Below are 19,021 nucleotides of genomic sequence, written 5' to 3' on the forward strand. Positions count from 1 at the left end.
GTATTTACCATTCTTGGACAATTACACCAAACGTGACAGAAGTGCAAACGCTACAATTTACCCCATAGGTGGGGTTAATTGTAACAGGCAGGGGGTTAGTTGTAACACTTGATAAAAATTAAGTTTGCAGGCAAATATTTCAATACTATTTTGTCTATATACTTGAAGTGGATATTGTTTATATATCTGTCTATAATAGACAGGTATCCACACTGTATTCATTCATCCAACACTTTACTAACAATAGTTCAATTATAAATGGATACAAATGTGTAAATATGTGAGAAAAAGCAGCACAATTATGACAATTTTTTTATATGTGAGCCAGTCTATAGTAATCATACTACAGTTTCAAAATCAAATTCTGAGATATTGAGCATCAAAGTCTGATTTTAGCCATTCATTTCATTATGATTTCAATCTTTTACGTGACCTTATTCAATCAATATTAAAGATATGAACAAAAATACATTTGACACACGATTTTTGATAAGACAGGCACATTTATTTTGTTGGCAGGCAGCAATCATTCGTGTGTAGCCTATTTAAAACAACAGCAAGAATTAAGCTACATTAGCGATTTTCATATCGTAAGTGCTGAGGGGTTAGCACAGCGTTGGATTTGGTATCTTACACACCCAACTTAGAAACCAAAAAAAACAACAACATATGATACCAAAACACTCGTTCATCAATAACTCTCTGGAAAAACATTATACATTTCTAATAATTTGCGTGAGATCGTCTTTTGGCAGCGTGAATAAAATAAAACAAAACGCTCAACCTTGTGCAACACTGCAAACAGTTCGTGTTACAACTTACCCTGCTTTAGTTTTAGCCCCGCGCACCCCAACTGACTGATGCCTGAAGAAGACATATTTGTCTGAATTTTTTTTTTTTCATATTTCCTGTATTTTTTGGTTGTATCTTAATGAAAAGAGTAAAAAAAAATGGATGGACATTAAAACTTGCTAAAACAAGAAAGCGGGTGATGGTGGCCTTAGACTTTTGCACAGTACTGTATATAAAAGTACCATGGTTTTACCATCTCTTTACCACAATACCAGCACAGGGTTCTTTTCAGAAAATGCTGAAAGGATCTTAAGAACCAAACTACATCTAACTACCTACAACTAAAGCTAAGCTGCTGCTATTAACGCCCTTTAAACATCCTCCAACTCAGTTTAGGGAAATGAGCTCTGGGTGGGAGAAAGGCAGGCGTGATTTAGATGCATAACAAGCCAGGGACTTCTTTCTTCCACTTAACTGGGTTGCTGAAACTCTAGATGCCCAACACAGCTGGGCCGGCAGCCCATGGAAAAACGCGTCCCTTAAAACTACAGTGCCTTAGAGATCAATGCATGAACTTTCTCTGTATACCTTTGGTTTTCTAAGACAGATAACGCTATACATCCTACATAAATATTTGATCTGTGTTAGTTTCGGAAGTGATTTAAAACGTAATTTTTCTCCGGAAAATGCTTCTTGTTTCTTTTATCCACATGACGGCAGTTTGAATACGAGTCACTGCTAAAAGCCTTTTTTCTTGTTCGGACAACATAAAACCACAAAGTGATCTGATTCCTCACCAGTTTTCCTTTAGATAACAGATCACATGCAAATTTTTTTAAATATATACTCTCATATACTGTGGCTCAGGATCTCAAAGCTTTTGAAGTTGGAACTCCTGTAGTTTGATTGGTGAAGTATGCCGCTAGCAACGCCCATGAGTTCGACCTTGCAAAAAAGTTTTACATTTGTGCAGTATGTATGTTGCTTTATGCCTGCCAAATGCATAAATAAAATGTAACAAAATATATGTTTTAATTTTTTTAGTGTTAGATTTGGAGCCTATTATTCTACATCCAATGGCTGGCTAACATTCATTGCTTATCCTAACTGTAAAAGCAACTAATTTCTTATCTTTTTTTGCAGTCTGTTACCCAAATTGCATACATATAACACCAGATACTACATCTAGTGGTGAGTTTGCTGCTAACATGCCTAATATGTGAGTGGTGGCTTGCCATGCATGATTGTGTACAAGTCAATATTTTGCTGTACCTGTTGCACATAATTGAATGTTTTATGTATTTTTATGTATGTATTAATTTGGTAGGTTTAACGTTGTCACTGTTAAAGGTTTTTTTGGCTGTATGGTTTTATAAAGAACCCTTTAACATCCACAGAACCATTTTTGCTTCTTTGTAGTGGAAAAGGTCTTACAGACTATAAAACTGTGAGACTGAAAGGTTTTTGGAGAAGCAATTTTTTATACCATCGCTTTACACAGCACCTTCATTTTTAAGAGTGTAGGCAAGCCACGTTTGCATTGAGCTTGCATTTTTTGACCTTCACAGAAGCACTGTAAGACCCCCTGAAGCCCACTGCAGACAGTTAGACGCTGGAATCAATGACACATAACTATTTCCTTTGCTCAGTTACAACCAGCTGTGCTTGTGATGTTGGCATAAAGTCAAGAGGCCCGTGAAGTTGAGCCTGGAGCTAAACTAATGCTGTCACTAATAAGCATGCTTCCAAATCGCTACCCTCCCCTTTGTTTCCATTGGCCACTCAAGTGGTTCCCTCTCATCCTCTTGAGACCAGCGGGATCCCACCTTGCGATTCCATCGTTGCATGAAAATGTAGCAGAGGAGAATGTCCTCAGAAGTTCTCTGTTTCATCCTCGCCCTTTGAGATGATCAGAGTCTCCGTGCTATGTCGCTAGACAGCTGACTCAGTGTGGCGTCTTCATTCATATTTTTAAGAGCTCTCAAAGTTGTGATATGGATTAGTTTGAAAGGGATTAACTGTAACTTGGTCGATCTTTTTTTTGTGGGGGGTGCTTTTTTAAATGACCTTTCTTTGGAGCTTGAAAGAATATTTCACCCCAAAATGAATCGCCCTCATGTTGATCCAAACATGTATGCTGATCAGTGGCGGCTCATGACTGCTCATCCAAGGGACGCAAATTCAAAATATGTGTTCGGAGTGTCATGTGCGTTGCTCGTGTTTTCAAAATATGTGTTTGTTGCGTCATGTGAACCATGTGCACGTATTTTGTCAAAATAAATGCCTGCGGCACATGCGTCAAAACCGTTTATGATAAAAGAGACGCTCACGTTCACAAAATACACGCAAGACACTCCCTTAACAGTAAACTCTGATTACACATGAGATTATGCGAGTATCTGCAAACTCAAGCGTCTCTTTTATTATAAACCCTTTAGACACGTCTGCAGCAGGCACTTATTTTGACAAGACACGTGATGCACATAGGTTCACTTAATGCGCCGAACACATATTTGAAACTACGAATTACACATGACGGGCTACATACATGTTGCGATGAACTTCGCACCGTGCGCCCTTGAAAAAGAAGTCACCGGCCGCCACTGACACTGATATTTTAGAAAAAAGTAACAAATGGGACATTTTTGATGAATCGTCACATAGCTGTTTTTCAAGAGTTTATAGCTACCATATTTGTGTAGTACACACGTCTAGTGAAGTCATTCAATCACTGGTTGAACAATTCCTTTAAATTGAAATATTTATTGAAATTTAACCAAGCCTAGTGAACATGGAAAGGAAGAGTATTTTTCTTTACATTTAGAAATTCATTTAGCTGAACAAAATTAGCTGGTTTTCTTTGCGTAATTAGATTTGACATTTTTGGGCCATACTTTGGGTCATGCGCTGACATGCTCTTGAATTGACCAATGAATTATCAAAGCATTTTCAATATCAAAAGCAAGCAGAAACTCTGGCCATGTTTACATTAGAGCATTTGCGTTTTAAAACGGCATTTTAAAATGAAAACGATCCTCGTTTATACTGGCATTTTAAAAAGAATCTTCATCCACACTATACACCACCATAAACGCCTGAAACATGACCAATCACATAACTGGGCATGCGCATAAAAGTGTAAAATAACTTATTACTCTAATAATAGCTTACCTTTGCGTGTTTACGCAGCCTAGGGGTGTGCGATATTGACAGAAAGTCATACATGGGTCCTTTGCTGGCAACTATAACAGACACTATTTTTTAACCTATAAAAATGTGTTTGGGAAAGTCTTATACTGTTCTATCTCCCCCCTACAACATATTAATATGATTAATAGGTTAATTTTGATTTTATAACTAAACAGAAAGGTCTTTATGATTTAAAAAGAAAGCATTCAAGTGAACAGTACTGAACAGTAGCGAACTTGAAGCAAAACTAAATTTCAGCAAATTCAAACTTCAATCCAACATAGTTAGAGGTGAAGTATTGCTTTAGCCTACAAGAAATGCTTATTGCATTAATTTTTAAAAGTGTGCGAGGTCCGTGCACGTCCTCCGCTAGCAACACAGAAATAGCTAAAAGCGCAAGCGCCTAAACGAGCATTATATTAATGACGTTGAGTTTATTGTTTTTATTAATTTATATTCACAAAACTTATCAACAAAACATCGATTAAAATTAAGAGACAAATTATCTGAAACGAAATTCATTTTAAAGTAGCAAACAAAACTTACATTAAACTGGAAAATATTGTCTGACCCATTACAATTCTCCCTTCATATTGGCCTTTGCAACGCCTATATGGTGTTTAAAATTACAGTCTATCTTTCGTAAGCTAACTAAATTTAAACAAAACATAAACACATTAAACCCAACAATACTCAAACATAAATATAAAATAGACATGTATCCTTATAGATAATGTTAAAACAATCCGATATAGGGTTTATAATAGCTGGTTGGTAGATGTTTACTATTTTTGGCAAAACCTCCGTTGCAAACCAACATTTACATGAATAAAATAATTTTTACTTTGAAAATGATGCGCTGTCACGTTAACATCAGCTGTTCGTTTACATAAGACTCCGTCTACGTTCATTTACACTCAGAGCAACGTCTGAGTTCTCAAACTAAAACAGGGTCTTCAGCGTTTGCGAACGAATCCGTTTATGAGGGTCGAAAACGGTGATGTAGTGTAGATGAAAGGCGTAAACGTAGCAAAAGTAACGCGTTTTAAAGGATAAACGCATTAATGTAAACATAGCCTCTGTTGCGTAGCTAATCTAGTGTTACTGTTTATTTTCATCTTGAGCTTTTTGTAAGATGAATTGGAGAGATGTGAATAGATAAATCATTTTTTAGGCATCCCTAATGCATTTTTGTTGAGAAAGGTGGCCTTCCTAGACCTGGATTCAGACAGACCAGCAGAACCTTTTAGTCACTCATCTGTGCCAAATAACTAAATTCTATCATCGAGTGATCAATGTTTGAGGTTCAGCGTGGACATTTTGAGGTCGCTTTCTACTTTTCGAGCCCAGAGGAATGATGTCAAAAATGACAGTTTTACAATGTTATTCATTTCCTGAGTTAGACCTTAAAATGCCTGTATGCAAGATAGAGAGAGAAATAATTTTCTTTGTGTTTTGGGGCACAGAAAGGTGGATCCATAATCTTTATTCGTTTTAGACGAGACAGGTGTGTCATAAAGCATTCTTTGGACTATGGCATTATCATGTTGATTATTTTCCTAATCATTTTCAAAGCATTTAGATGATTGTTAAATAATATGTGTTACTTAATAATCTTTCAGGTACTGCCATACCAACTCATACTCCAGTAAACCCAGGTTGTGCTTCATCAGGCCTTGGCTGTCCAGGTAGGAAGAAATATCTTTTAAAACCTACATTTTAATCTAATGTTCATACCTAACAGCACATAATTAGCTATTTTTTCACATCGTGATTGTTTGGATTATTAGCTGACCCCATATAAACAATCACGGGCATTAGTCTTATGGACATTTTTTTTATTTATACTGGTATGAACTGTATTCCCTTGTGTCATATTTATTTAATGGCTTCGAAACAAATTGGACGGTAGAAAAGATGTTCTCAGTTGTACTAATTAGTCTGCACAAATTATGGGAAAGTTCACCCATTCTGTCATCATTTACTCACCCTCATGTTGTTACAAACCTGTATACATTTCTTTGTTCTACTTATCACAAAGGAAGATATTTAGAGCAATGTTTGTAACCAAACAATTTTGGAGCATTGATATAATTTTTTACCTACTACTGTATGGATGTCAGTCAAACTGCTTGATTACAAATATATTTAGCAGAACACACTAATTTATACATGTTTGAAACAACATGAGGGTGAGTAAATGATGACAGAATATTAATATTAATTTTAGGAGGAACTATCCCTTTAATAATTTATATGTACCGGTGCTCGTCATATAATTAAAATATCATTAAAAAGTTAATTTATTTCACTAATTCCATTCAAAAAGTGAAACTTGTATATTATATTCATTCATTACACACATACTGATATATTTCAGATTTTTTATTTTTTTTTTGATAACTCACAACTAAGGAAAATCCCAAATTCAGTATCTCAGGAAATTAGAATATTGTGAAAAGGTTCAATATTGAAGACCTCTGGTGACATATCTAATCAGCTAATTAACTCAAAACACCTGCAAAGGCCTTTAAATGGTCTCTTTGTCTAGTTCTGTAGGCCAGTGGTTCCCAACCTTTTTAGCCCTAAGTACCCCCACAGCCCTATCAGTAAGGCTCAAGTACCCCTTCATCGAAACTAAACCAAATTTGTGTTTTAAAGACAAATAATTAGTAATATTAATTAATTTATTACTTATAACTTTAATTTTATAACTTTAATACTTATTACTTTAATTTTAAACATTAAAGTAAAAATCACTGACTGATGAAGCATGTTTATTTCAACAAACCACCATCATTGCGATCAGTGTTTGCATTTTATCAGTTCATTTGCATTTTAAAAAACACTGCACACTTTTGCTCAGGCCTGTAAAATGTCAATTTTGACATGCTATAATTAATTATCTGTAGGGTGTTTTGAGATAAAACTTCACATAAGCACTCTGGGAACGCCAAAGACTTATTTTACAAATGTAAAAAATTTCATCATATGACCCCTTTAAGGGCCAGATTTACCAACAGCTTGCGCAAATCATCATTTTGGTGTTAATAACGACTGATCTTACTAAAGACACGCAGTAGATATTTAGCTCTGAAAAGGTGTTACTTTTGTGACCTTATTGCATATGCATTTGAAGAAGTTTTCCTTTTAGAAGCAACATTAATGTGAGGAGAGTATTAAATTTTGGCAGAGGAACATACTTATATATATATTGTTTTGCCAAACCTATGCTATGTTTAATTTGCTGGAGAAAAGAGGAGGAGAAGTCACGAGAAGTCAAATCAGGTTTTGCAAAACTTCGAGGAGAAGTCAAATCAGGTTTTTCAAAACTTCTTTTACCCTTCATCTTTCGTCCTCCGTCCTCCGGTTCTTAGTGTGCTTTTAGCTGGAGTTTTACACTCCGCAGTCTGCATTTTCATTGCGATGTCCTGCCGAGGTCGCTGTACTTATTTGCGCTGCTCTTAGTAGACTGCAATGGTCATTATGGAAATGTGCTTATGTCCTTATTGTGCCTGTGTATTTTATTTGCGCTTTTGCAGTAAATCACACGCAAATCGTTCTTTGCTGGAGAAAAGAGGAGGAGAAGTCACGAGAAGTCAAATCAGGTTTTGCAAAACTTCGAGGAGAAGTCAAATCAGGTTTTTCAAAACTTCTTTTACCCTTCATCTTTCGTCCTCCGTCCTCCGGTTCTTAGTGTGCTTTTAGCTGGAGTTTTACACTCCGCAGTCTGCATTTTCATTGCGATGTCCTGCCGAGGTCGCTGTACTTATTTGCGCTGCTCTTAGTAGACTGCAAGGGTCATTATGGAAATGTGCTTATGTCATTATTGTGCCTGTGTATTTTATTTGCGCTTTTGTAGTAAATCACACGCAAATCGTTCTTGAGTTGGACATCGCTAATGCGTTTTGGAGCATGCAGCGCATTTACTCACGACGGCTAATAATATTAATGATAAAATTAAAATTACATTTAAAGTTGTCCTTTTTACAATGCTTTCCTCACAAAAATCAATCTTATGTCAACGACTGGACAAATTAAAGACATTTTTATTAAAAGTAAATGTGATAAAAGCAAAATCTAAATCTTTTCGCGTACCCCCTGGAAACTCTTCACGTACCCCCTGGGGTACGCGTACCCCCGGTTGGGAATCACTGCTGTAGGCTACACAATCATGGGGAAGACTGCTGACTTGACAGTTGTCCAAAAGACGACAACTGAAACCTTGCACTAGGAGGGCAAGACACAAAAGGTCATTGCAAAAGAGGCTGCCTGTTCACAGAGCTCTGTGTCCAAGCACATTCATAGAGAGGCGAAGGGAAGGAAAAGATGTGGTAGCAAAAAGTGTACAAGCAATAGGGAAAACCGCACCCTGGAGAGGAATGTAAAACAAAACCCATTCAGAAATGTGGGGGAGATTCAGAAAGAGTGGGCTGCAGCTGAAGTCAGTGCTTCAAGAAACACTACGCACAGACCTATGCAAGACCTGGGTTTCAGCTGTCGCATTAGGTAACTCTTGAACAACAAACAGCGTCTTACCTGGGCTAAAGACTACAGACTTGTATTGGTCTTAATTAGTTTTCTGAGATACTGAATATGGGATTTCCCTTAGTAGTCAGTTATAATCATCAAAATGAAAAGAAATTAACAATTAGAATATATCAGTCTGTGTGTAATGAATGAATATAATATAAAAGTTTTACTTTTTGAATGGAATTAGTGAAATAAATCAACTTTTTGATGATATTTTAATTATATGACCAACACCTGTACACTCTCAAACAAAAGTTGTCACTGGAGCAGTACCTTTTCAAAAAGTGCACTTTTGTACCTCAAAGGAACATATTGGTACTTTAGGTACCTACTGGTAACTGAAAGGTACAGTATATCTGAATCAAAATGGTACATATTAGGACCTTTTTAAAAGGTTTCCCAGGCATTTGTACCTTTTTGTACATTTGGCTGCATGTGGTCGTTCCCACAGAGCGACTTGTCCTGCATGTTGTTGATGTCCATAAAGGTCCATCATCAGCTGGGAACCATGAGCCTCCTGTTTTTATGAATGACCATTAAAGGTCATTGTCCAGTTTTAACTGTTCACTTCTTTCCCACCGGTCTGATTATTATTTTTTTGCGTCATATTTATTCCCATGAAGAAGATAAATGGAATAAGTGGCCTTTTCTTCTCATCATTGATCTGTGAGATTTTAATTTCATTTTAACAATGTACAAATGGTAACCTTTAACCTAATTGGTTGTTTCCATCTCCGAGACAAAAATCCCAATTCGAATATAAACACCCTCAGCAAGTCGTGTGAATTTTGAGGCATTGAATGTTCAAGCTTATGCAATTCATTGTGCCAGATAAACAACTTGATCTATCTTAAGACCAGCTGAAATGTGTCCAGCTTCTGACCTATCTGGCCAAAGACCAGCAAACCTGCTTTTCTAAGCCTATTCTAAGATGTTTTCCATCATAGTTTTCACAGGGGAAATGGAAATAAAACATTTTATATTTCCTTCATTGTTGTACCATCATCAAAGCATTTAGTTTTGGAAATCTGTCTTTCACATGCCATGCTTGTGATGCACACAATCTGATCTTGCGTGTTCACAGTTGTTCTTGCATTTTTTTGCGATTTTTACCTCTAACCTCCATTTAATGCCAATGTGCCCTTCTTCCATCCCTGCCACCAGCAACATTAACCGTTACCAACGCATCCATTGCCACCACTAACATGATTTCTACTAATGCAACAACCCACGGTAAGCATTCACCTCTGCCTTCTCATCATTTAATGGCTTTGTTCCTTTTGTTTAATGGTGCTAATGTCATTTGCATAAAACAGAACAGGTGGTGTTCACATTTTTCGAACTCATTTGGACAACATCCTGCTTAACAGCAAGAGTAATGATCTAATCCAAAAATGGAAAGCGGTTATCTTTTTAATAATGCCAGCGGCTGTGTTCCAGAATAGCATCCATAATTGTTATATAACGTTTTTTTAATAAGGAAGATGAAGTAGTAAAAGTACATTTGAAGTAATGTCAGTGAGATGAACCTTACTGATAGTCTCCCTAGATTTGAATCTTCTTTCAGGGTACTGCAGTCAGATCATTGCAATGAACATTACACAGGCCACATGAGTGCTGGTGTTATATGATATTTACTGATGTTTTCTAACCATTTTACTCAGGATTGATTCACCCACAAATAAAATAATGTCATTATTTACTCCTTGGTTCCAGTGTCCATGTCATTTCAAACCTGTGTAGCTTACTTCTTCATGAAAAACAAGGATTTTTAAGAATTTTTAGAGTTTTTACAGTGAACTAATGCTAATGAACTATTGCAAGTACCTTTATTTTTCTCTCTTGCTGGCATCAAATAATTTTGCAGTTATTGTATGACAACAGTGCAAGATCATCTTCCAAATAATTTTACCCCTGTTTATTCAAATACACATATAGTTGAGGAGTTCAGATGCAAAACGTCATATAATTAGAATATCATTAAAAAGTTGATTTATTTCAGTAATTCCATTCAAAAAGTGAAGCTTGTATATTATATTCATTCATTACACACATACTGTACTGATATATTTGAAATGTTTATTTCTTTTTATTTTGATGATTATAGCTGACAACTAAGGAAAATCCCAAATAAGTATCTCAGAAAATTTGAATATTGTGAAAAGGTTCAATATTGAAGACCTCTGGTGCCACACTCTAATCAGCTAATTAACTTAAAACACCTGCAAAAGCCTTTAAATGGTCTCTCAGTCTAGTTCTGTAGGCAATCATTGACTAGACTGCTGACTTGACAGTTGTCCAAAAGTCGACCATTGACACCTTGCACAAGAAGGCAAAAGGGACACAAAAGGCAAAAGGTCATTGCAAAAGAGGCTGGCTGTTTACAGAGCTCTGTGTCCAAACACACTTATAGAGAGGCGAAGTGAAGGAAAAGATGTGGTAGCAAAAAGTGCAGCTCTGTGCGTCTGACATGTTTTTTTTGTAAATGAGCATTTTTTTATCAGACTTATGTTTAGATTCAACTGTTTCTCTGTAATGGCAATGAAAAGGTTGTTAGTCAGCAATTAAAATGCCTTATTTTCACAAATGTCACTTTAGTCATTTCATTGGTCTTTCACTGCAAAACCCTCTAAATGCAAAAATTTTAAATGTGCTTAGCAGATTCTGCCAACAAACCGACATTTCTTAATGACCTAAGTGAGATTAAGCAGATTTATAAAATGTGTTTGATAAGCGTGTCGAGAGCATTCAGTTAATATCATTATCTAATTTTTGATGGAGGATGCTGTTTAGCGGCTTTTGCATCTGAGCTCCTCAGTACTGTGCAAAAGTCTTGTCCACCATGCCACATTTAGATTTGTTGCAATGTTATAGTGATCATATGTTATTGTTTCTCAGTCTCTTTTATAGAATACATTCAGAAAATACTTCATTCTGCTCAATAATACCCAATATGTGTTAAGTGCCAAGAGAGGTCACACTAAACACAGACGATGCCTAAAAAAGACATTTAGTCATGAAAATTATTTTATTTTTTGTACATATTTCCTTTATTTTTTGTTTGTATCTTAATAAAATAGCTTGAAAAATAAATAAGTTTGGACATAACAACTTCTAAAACAACAAGTCTGGTGATAGTGGCGGCCTAATGCTGCGTTTACACCAGCCGCGGTAGAGGCACAAGCGCAGGTGATTTACATGTTAAGTCAATGCAAAGACGCGATATCATGCACGCGTTTTCGGACGTTCAAACCTGCTAACATGGAAGCCTAAATAACAACGGACATGCCACGCAGCTGAGATGCTCACGCCATGCATCCGGTGTGAATCGGCTCTAAGACTTTTGCACAGTACTGTACATGTATCTAGTTGAACAGATCGCACATATGCTGTGTGTGTTAGGTTTTCCTCTAAAGTAGATCTCATTATTTTTCTATTTTCTTCATCAGCTCCTACTACCACTCTTTCACATCTACTTTCCACATCTACTTCTAGCATGCCTCTAACCACAAATTCTGGTAAGCAATTATATAGACTGCCTACTGTTTTATAAATGAGGTTTTATACATGTCCTCACTAATATCAATGCATGGCTCTGCCTTTGTGTACCAACACTATAGCTCAACTCACACTGACTACTAGTGCTAAAACAACAACCACAACTACTGGTAAGCCAAGTCTACCAGATTTTAATATTTTAATTGATATATTTTGTACTTTTTTATACAGTTTATATTGCTTTGCTGCAGTGACTACTCGTTTCTGTATCACCCCTAGTCCAATCTGACCTTGGTCCAAATATGTTTACTGTGTTTCACTGTACCATTCCAAAATGAATACTGTAAATGTACTTTATATATTTAGTTGATTTATGCATTGTTGACCTTAATATATTTTAACAGATTTTATGTTTAATATTGAACCTAACTCTAGATAACATGCATACATTATTTAGTTATAGCATTTAAAAACTTTTAATTGGACAGAATAGTAGCACAGGTTTTGGCAGTTATCTTTAATTGCCCAACAGAGCAATAAAAAACCAGCATGGACCACTAAACAGAAAAACACATGGCAATATATTTCTCATTAACATTGTGTGCATAGCTTTACTCTATGGGGTGGTTTCCCGGACAGGGCTTATCCTAGTCCCAGACATTATTTTAAAAACACTGACACATCTTAACATATAGCAGTGCCATTGTTTTGTCTCAAGATGCACACCAGTAATGTTTTTTTCTTAGATTTGTTTGTAAAAACCACTTAAAGGACAAGTTCGGTATTTTAAACTTAAAGCCCTGTTTTCAGATTGTTTATGATGAAATAGAACGGTTTTGACTGAAATTTGGACATATGATGCTGGCCCGAGAATTTTCGGGTGTTTCTTGTATCACCTTCCACCTCTATAATGGCTATAGGTGCACAGGAACAATCCTTCCTAAAATGCATTAAACTTTCGTTTACAAAGACGTGAAACTCATCGAGTGGTCAGGGGTGTTCACTGATACGCTCACGCAAAAATCGCTGCAAAAGATGCTTTCCAACAGGCTTTATCATATTTTTTGTCCAACTCCATTGACTTGTATTAGATGTGCTGTGAGGTACGGTATTACTCCAGGGAACGTTGTTTGTATTCTTGCAATTGGCAAAGGCGAATTATCGCCACCAACAGGGCTGGAGTGTCTATTATTCAAGCTCTCAACGGAGGAATATACAAGTGTGAGGCATTTGGAAAAATAGGTCCACAAGTTTACAACGAATGCTAAAACACCTGTTGGAAAGCATCTTTTGTAGCGATTTTTGTGTGAGCATATCAGTGAACAGCCCTGACCACTCGGTGAGTTTCACGTCTTTGTAAACGAAAGTTTAATGTATTTTAGGAAGGATTGTTCCAGTGCACTTATGTAGCCATTGTAGAGGTGGGAGGTAGGTGATACAACAAACACCCGAAAATTCTCGGGACAGCATCATATTTCAAATTTCAGTCAAAACCGTTCTATTTCATCATAAACAAAAACATGGCTTTAAGTGTAAAATACTGAACTTGTCCTTTAAATGTCCTGGTTTAACCAACACCTCTCTGGGAAACTACCCATATATGTATTTATTTACCTAAACATTTCACATGCCACATATAATCCATTCCTTCATCTGCAGCCGCTGCTACTAACTCACCTCTGTCCAACAGCAAAACAATTGGTAAGCCAAACCTTTGTTTTTTAACATTATACATGGCTTGCTTGCGCTTCAAATGGGATGTCACAGCTAAACCTCTTTTAAATGGGCAGAAGGTCTTGTCTGAGCAGAAATGGGATGATTTTTCTGCTTACTGGGTTTATTGCTTTGAAATGTGTTGGCCTGATTTTATACCTCTCGAGCATTTTTATTTTCTGTTATCTAATATTATTTTATTATATCATAGTCATTTTTAGATTATTTCCACTTCCATGCTTACATGAAAGGATGGGAATATGTTGTTTTCACATGAATTAATTGGTCATTCTATCACTATTATATCAGGTGTCTCCTGTTTAGTTAACCACTGAATTTGTGCTGTTTTGTCCTGGACTATTTCTTCTCTACATCTGTCAAACTTTCTTTCAGGTCTTAGCAGTTTTCAAACTTCTCCACCCTACTTTTTCTTCTCTTTGCACATTCTTAAGTTTCTTGGGTTTGGCTAAAAGCTTTTCAGGCAGCTGTAACAATTCTCGGCTACACTTAAGCTACCCTTTATCTGAATAGCACTCTCTTCTCCATTTTATATATCTAGCCATTAACATTGACTTTCAAGTCCTTATAGTTCCATTAATATGTCAGTTACCATTTATTAATGGTGCTTCTTTTAGCCATTTTCATTTTTTATGACCTGTTTCTCTGCACTGTACTGTAACTTCATCTTTCCTTAGTATGGTTCTAACCACTAAATTATCCTTGTGCTTTATGTATTCAAAAGAGCACAAATTCACCTAAAAATTAAAGTTATGTTATGTTATTCCAAAGCTGTATAGCTTTCTACACAAAAAGAGAATTTAGAATACAAACATTTAGAAAAATATTAAATTTTATTGTAACAGTTGGGTTGATTTTGTGCTGTATCATGTGTCTCTGTGAAAATAAGTAATAGCTTGCTCTGACCTCTTCATTTTTACCGAACCCCTTTGCTATATAATTGAGCTGATGCAGAGAAAGAGAAGGCTGCATTTTTGTGGTCATTGCTGCGGCTTACTACTCGTTCAGAGACACCGTCCACCAGTTCTCCCCCTGCTAGGCCTCTGGTCGCCCCTGCCCCCCGGAGCCCCAAAACATCCCTCGGCTTCATCTCCACACCCCTCATCTGGCCCGTGAGGAAGAAAGTAGAGACTGCCGTCACTCGACCACACAAGCATCCCGTCATCCATCTAACTAAACCGCCTGCCCAACCGACGATAAGCGTGACGAATGAAACCCACCGGCTCAAAACATTCTCAGTGGCACCCGTTGCCAAGAAAACAGACTCTACGGCCATGACGTCAGGCTATTCCCAGGTGAAACTTCTGTGGCAACCAGACGCTTACAGTCAAAGTGAAGATTCTGAGTATTTCCAGGTGCCGCCACTTGGTAATCGTAAAAATAAGCCTTTTGCTCCGCAACCAATCCAGAGCGATGTGGACAAGAACAGATCTGAGATTCTCGATTACCCATCTGGGTTTGGCCCAGATGATCTTTTTTATGATCTCGACTTGGATGATGATGATGATGTCTTCAGTATGTTTGACTTTGATTCCACTTACTCTCTGGATGAAAGCTTGGCCACTGTCGTTCCTCATAACATGTCTTTTACGGTGCTAGAAAGAGTGTCTACTGTCAACACTACTCTTTCTGAACCTGTGGTACAAGATGATAGCAAACAGGAACATTTACACAGTGATCCATGGGCTATGTTCGAGTTGGCCCAAGTTTCAGAGCAGCTTGAAACAAACAGCAGCTGGACACTTATCCCCACTGTCGCCATGAATCCAGGAGGGACAGGTGTGCAAATGAACCAGCAAGACCCAAAGAGTCTCACAGGCCAAACAGTGGCATGGACTTTGCTCTCAGGGCCAGAGCAGTCACTCGCCCACACCGTGGATGTAAAGGTAACAAGCACTGTTTCCTGGAGCTTCTCAGATGCAGTTGTCATAGATAACACCTTTGAAGTTGTGCAGCTCAGTCAGGAAAAGTCTATAAAGACAAAACTTCATCAGATCAAGCCTACAGCGGTTACACATGGCCAGATAGAAACTTTAGCAGGGAGTTATGGGAGGACAAGCTCGAATGATCCTGAGTATAGTCTTAGCGATATCACCCCTGTCATTTCTTCATCAAACTCTGCACAGGGTTCTCTCCGCTATCTCCCTGATCAAACTATTTTATCCATGGAGTCTTTGGCAGTTAGCCATCTTGCCAGATATCCCCTCTCAACCGAGCCACTTATCTCTTCTTTCTCTCCTATTGAAGAAATGACTGGACTGCTTATGAATTCAGTCCGCATCTCTGCCACTCCGAGTTCACACGCTCGCCCGATGTCTACTGCAGTGGTTCAAAGTGACTCCTTAATGACAGAGGCCATCAGACCGAGCCTGTTGTCTTCTTTGCAGCCCACTGATGTTTTCCCATCTCTGACACCAGGCCCAGTCCAAAGTCTCCCCATCTCTGATGCCAAAAACAACACGGACCTGCTTTTACCCTCATTAAAGAATCCACTTATCCTCTCTGAAAACCCACATGCTTTTGACTCCAGTCATTTTCCAACTCCTAGCATTTTTACCTCACATCCAGGCAGCGTAAGTGTCTTTTCTACGTCAATAGTGGGTAGCCAGTCCAAATTAGATTCACGTCTGGCGCTGAAGCCATCGGATGTAAACAACTGGCCAGGGACTCTTCTCAAAAGCTTAAATGGTCAAGGGGATGTTAATCCTTTAGAGGTCGAACCGAGGAACTTGTCACACATGCCTCATGTTTCTGTCAGCAGTAACTCAGAATTACTGTACAGTTCTGTGGCGGACCTGACAGACGAATGGAGAGGCTCTCAGTCCTCACCCCTTAATTCAGCCTTTCAAATGAAAGTGGAGAAGATAGACGCATCGCCCACATTCAACTCACCCACCCGCAACATTTTTGACTCTGGCTCAGTTTCGTTGGCATTGCCGGGCGACTACAAAGCCGAGTGGAGGAGTGCCAGCGAGATCGAAATCCAGACAACGGATTCCCAAGTTTCATCAACAGAAATATTTCCATCCTACACCATTTTTTTCAGCTCGCTGAGTGAGACATTTATGATCCCGGAGGATGCATCACCTTATGAAAGCGAAATTAGGTATAAGACAATTTCTAACTCTTTAGAGCACATCCTTCCCTCTAAGTCTCAAGGAGAATTTCATCATGATAGGTTTGTAGTTTTAGGTGAGCACAGTCAAACAAATAGCCCAACCCAAACAGCTGCTTTGTTAACTGGGTTAGATTTCCCATCTAGGTCATTTAAAAAGAACACCACAAACGTGTCTGTAAGCCATTCAAGGACTCTTCCACACGATGAACAGTTTGATGAGAGTTTGCCACACCCTCATTTTCCTTCGCAAAAGACCATGACTGACGCTTATTCTGCTATGTGGACTCCGCAGTCTCACACCCAACACGCTCCTGTATTTCATCAACATGCAAGCACCAGGCCAGAGCCATTGGAGCTTGAAATGAGTGCTCAGATGTTCGTTCCAGACCTCCAGCCCACCAAATCAATGGACGCTGCCATCTCGAGTGGCAACCGCAGTGAAAACTTGCCGGACACTAAACATGTCCACTCCCCAACAACAAAGCAACCATTTTGGTCCAAGAATGAATCAGCAAACCCCTCCAGCCACAGCCACAATGCGCTCGTTGTTCAGTCCGCCACCACAGATAGCGAGCCGCATCCGTCTCCAGCTATTGACGACCAGTCTTTTGTCCCTACAAATGGCACAATCGCTCTTCAAGCCCCAACCGAAGGACTCGGCACAGGTTCCGGCTCTGGTGCCACCCATGGGACCACCGCAGAATCCCATGAACTGGCGTCATGTCCATGTAAAGCTCCCTTTCATTTTACATGTCTATGTGGACTTTCAACCGGGAACAGTATGTTTTCTGATCACATTTTAGAACTTAGAAAGAGAGAGAACTTCTTTATTCTTCTTTATTTTTCAAGTGATCGGTGGTTGCTAAATCAGGGGAAAATCTGTCTGTCCTCTCAGTGTACAAATTGTAGACTTTGATTTGTTTTAGTACATTAATCATAGACACATCTGACAATCACTGAATTTCAACGATCTTTATGTACTGGCTTGTACTGTAGACTCAAATATAGTGGTTTTCCTGATGTTTATTATTCTTCTTTCTCAGGAGACTCATGTCATCATTACTCATACAAAGCAATTACATTTTCACTCAGCTTTTCCAAAAGAGTAATTTTCAGTATGTGGAAAATGTTGAATTTTTGCTGGGGTCTCCTCAGAAAGTTTTGGCATGGTGTAGTTGATGCATTGTACAGTAGTGAAGCACTAACAATCTAAGATACATGAGAGCCATCTTGTGATAGCAGTGGAGCATAGCAGTAGACCTCTATATACAGTACATGGCTTGAAAATCAGGCTTTTAATTGCTTTGGATTCTGTCCAAATCCTTTTCACAGTACTGTGGGTAGATTGGATTAAATAACAATATCTTGAGAAAACATTTGTTTCACAATTGCCATTTACAATAAACTAATTCCATCTACTGCTATGCAACACGGAAATAAATGTAGGAATTGTGTATTATGGAAATTGTGTTTTTATTGATAACTACAAAAAAATATTTTCAATTCCCAGAGGGTATTTACTACAAGATATCCCTTTTGGTAAATGTTGCAGCGACAAGCATCCAAGTTGACACCATGATAGCTCAATGGGTATGTATGTGATTGTTTTCTTTTACTTTTTTAAATAAATTATCCCAAAAAAAAGAAAAAGTAGTAAAAAATGTTTTCCATATCTGAATCTTCATCAACTGATACATTTTCTAGGCTAAAGGAGCATCAAAGTTTGATTTCAGTCATTGACTTTCCATTGATTACATTGATCTTTGACTTTACTCAGTCAATATTAAAGATATCAAGGTTATATTTTCCACAAAAATTGTTTTAACAGACTGGGTCGCATACAGTACATCTATTTCTATACATGCATTTATGTTTTACAGCTCAATCAAACATTTTACAACTGGAGCTACAAAGTTTACACTGAACATGTCAGGTATGTTTTTTTTCACGATAGTTAAAATAAAAATCTCTTGCTTTTAATTAAAAAATAACTGTTAGCAATTCTTACTAATCCTTTGTAGGGCCGTACCTACCCCCCTTCTCTCAAGGGCTGCAACTACAGGGTAAAATGTTTTGTTTTATTACATCTGTACCCATGTTTTTTATTTTTTGTTTTCAATGGTTTGATGCTTGAAAGAAGAGCTTTTGTTTGCGATGCTG

The 19,021-nt window shown here is 37.7% G+C and overlaps 1 protein-coding gene across 17 annotated transcripts in view; it reads left to right on the plus strand.

The window, feature by feature from the left end:
- adgrg6 (adhesion G protein-coupled receptor G6) overlaps positions 1-19,021 on the plus strand; it is a 66,412-nt gene that overhangs the window by 30,021 nt on the left and 17,370 nt on the right. For 5 of the 17 annotated variants that reach the window (XM_065256133.2, XM_065256135.2, XM_065256134.2 and 2 more), the window contains 9 exons: positions 1,936-1,983; positions 5,604-5,669; positions 9,679-9,747; positions 11,964-12,032; positions 12,135-12,182; positions 13,672-13,713; positions 18,372-18,451; positions 18,742-18,794; positions 18,883-18,924. In XM_065256133.2, the coding sequence (XP_065112205.2) occupies positions 1,936-1,983; positions 5,604-5,669; positions 9,679-9,747; positions 11,964-12,032; positions 12,135-12,182; positions 13,672-13,713; positions 18,372-18,451; positions 18,742-18,794; positions 18,883-18,924 (517 nt within the window). The remainder of the gene's footprint in view (positions 1-1,935; positions 1,984-5,603; positions 5,670-9,678; positions 9,748-11,963; positions 12,033-12,134; positions 12,183-13,671; positions 13,714-18,371; positions 18,452-18,741; positions 18,795-18,882; positions 18,925-19,021) is intronic. The other 12 variants (XM_065256144.2, XM_065256149.2, XM_065256146.2 and 9 more) reach the window with 10 other exon arrangements.

The sequence above is a fragment of the Paramisgurnus dabryanus genome, chromosome 12, assembly GCF_030506205.2.
Source record: "Paramisgurnus dabryanus chromosome 12, PD_genome_1.1, whole genome shotgun sequence".
Taxonomy (NCBI): Eukaryota; Metazoa; Chordata; class Actinopteri; order Cypriniformes; family Cobitidae; genus Paramisgurnus; species Paramisgurnus dabryanus.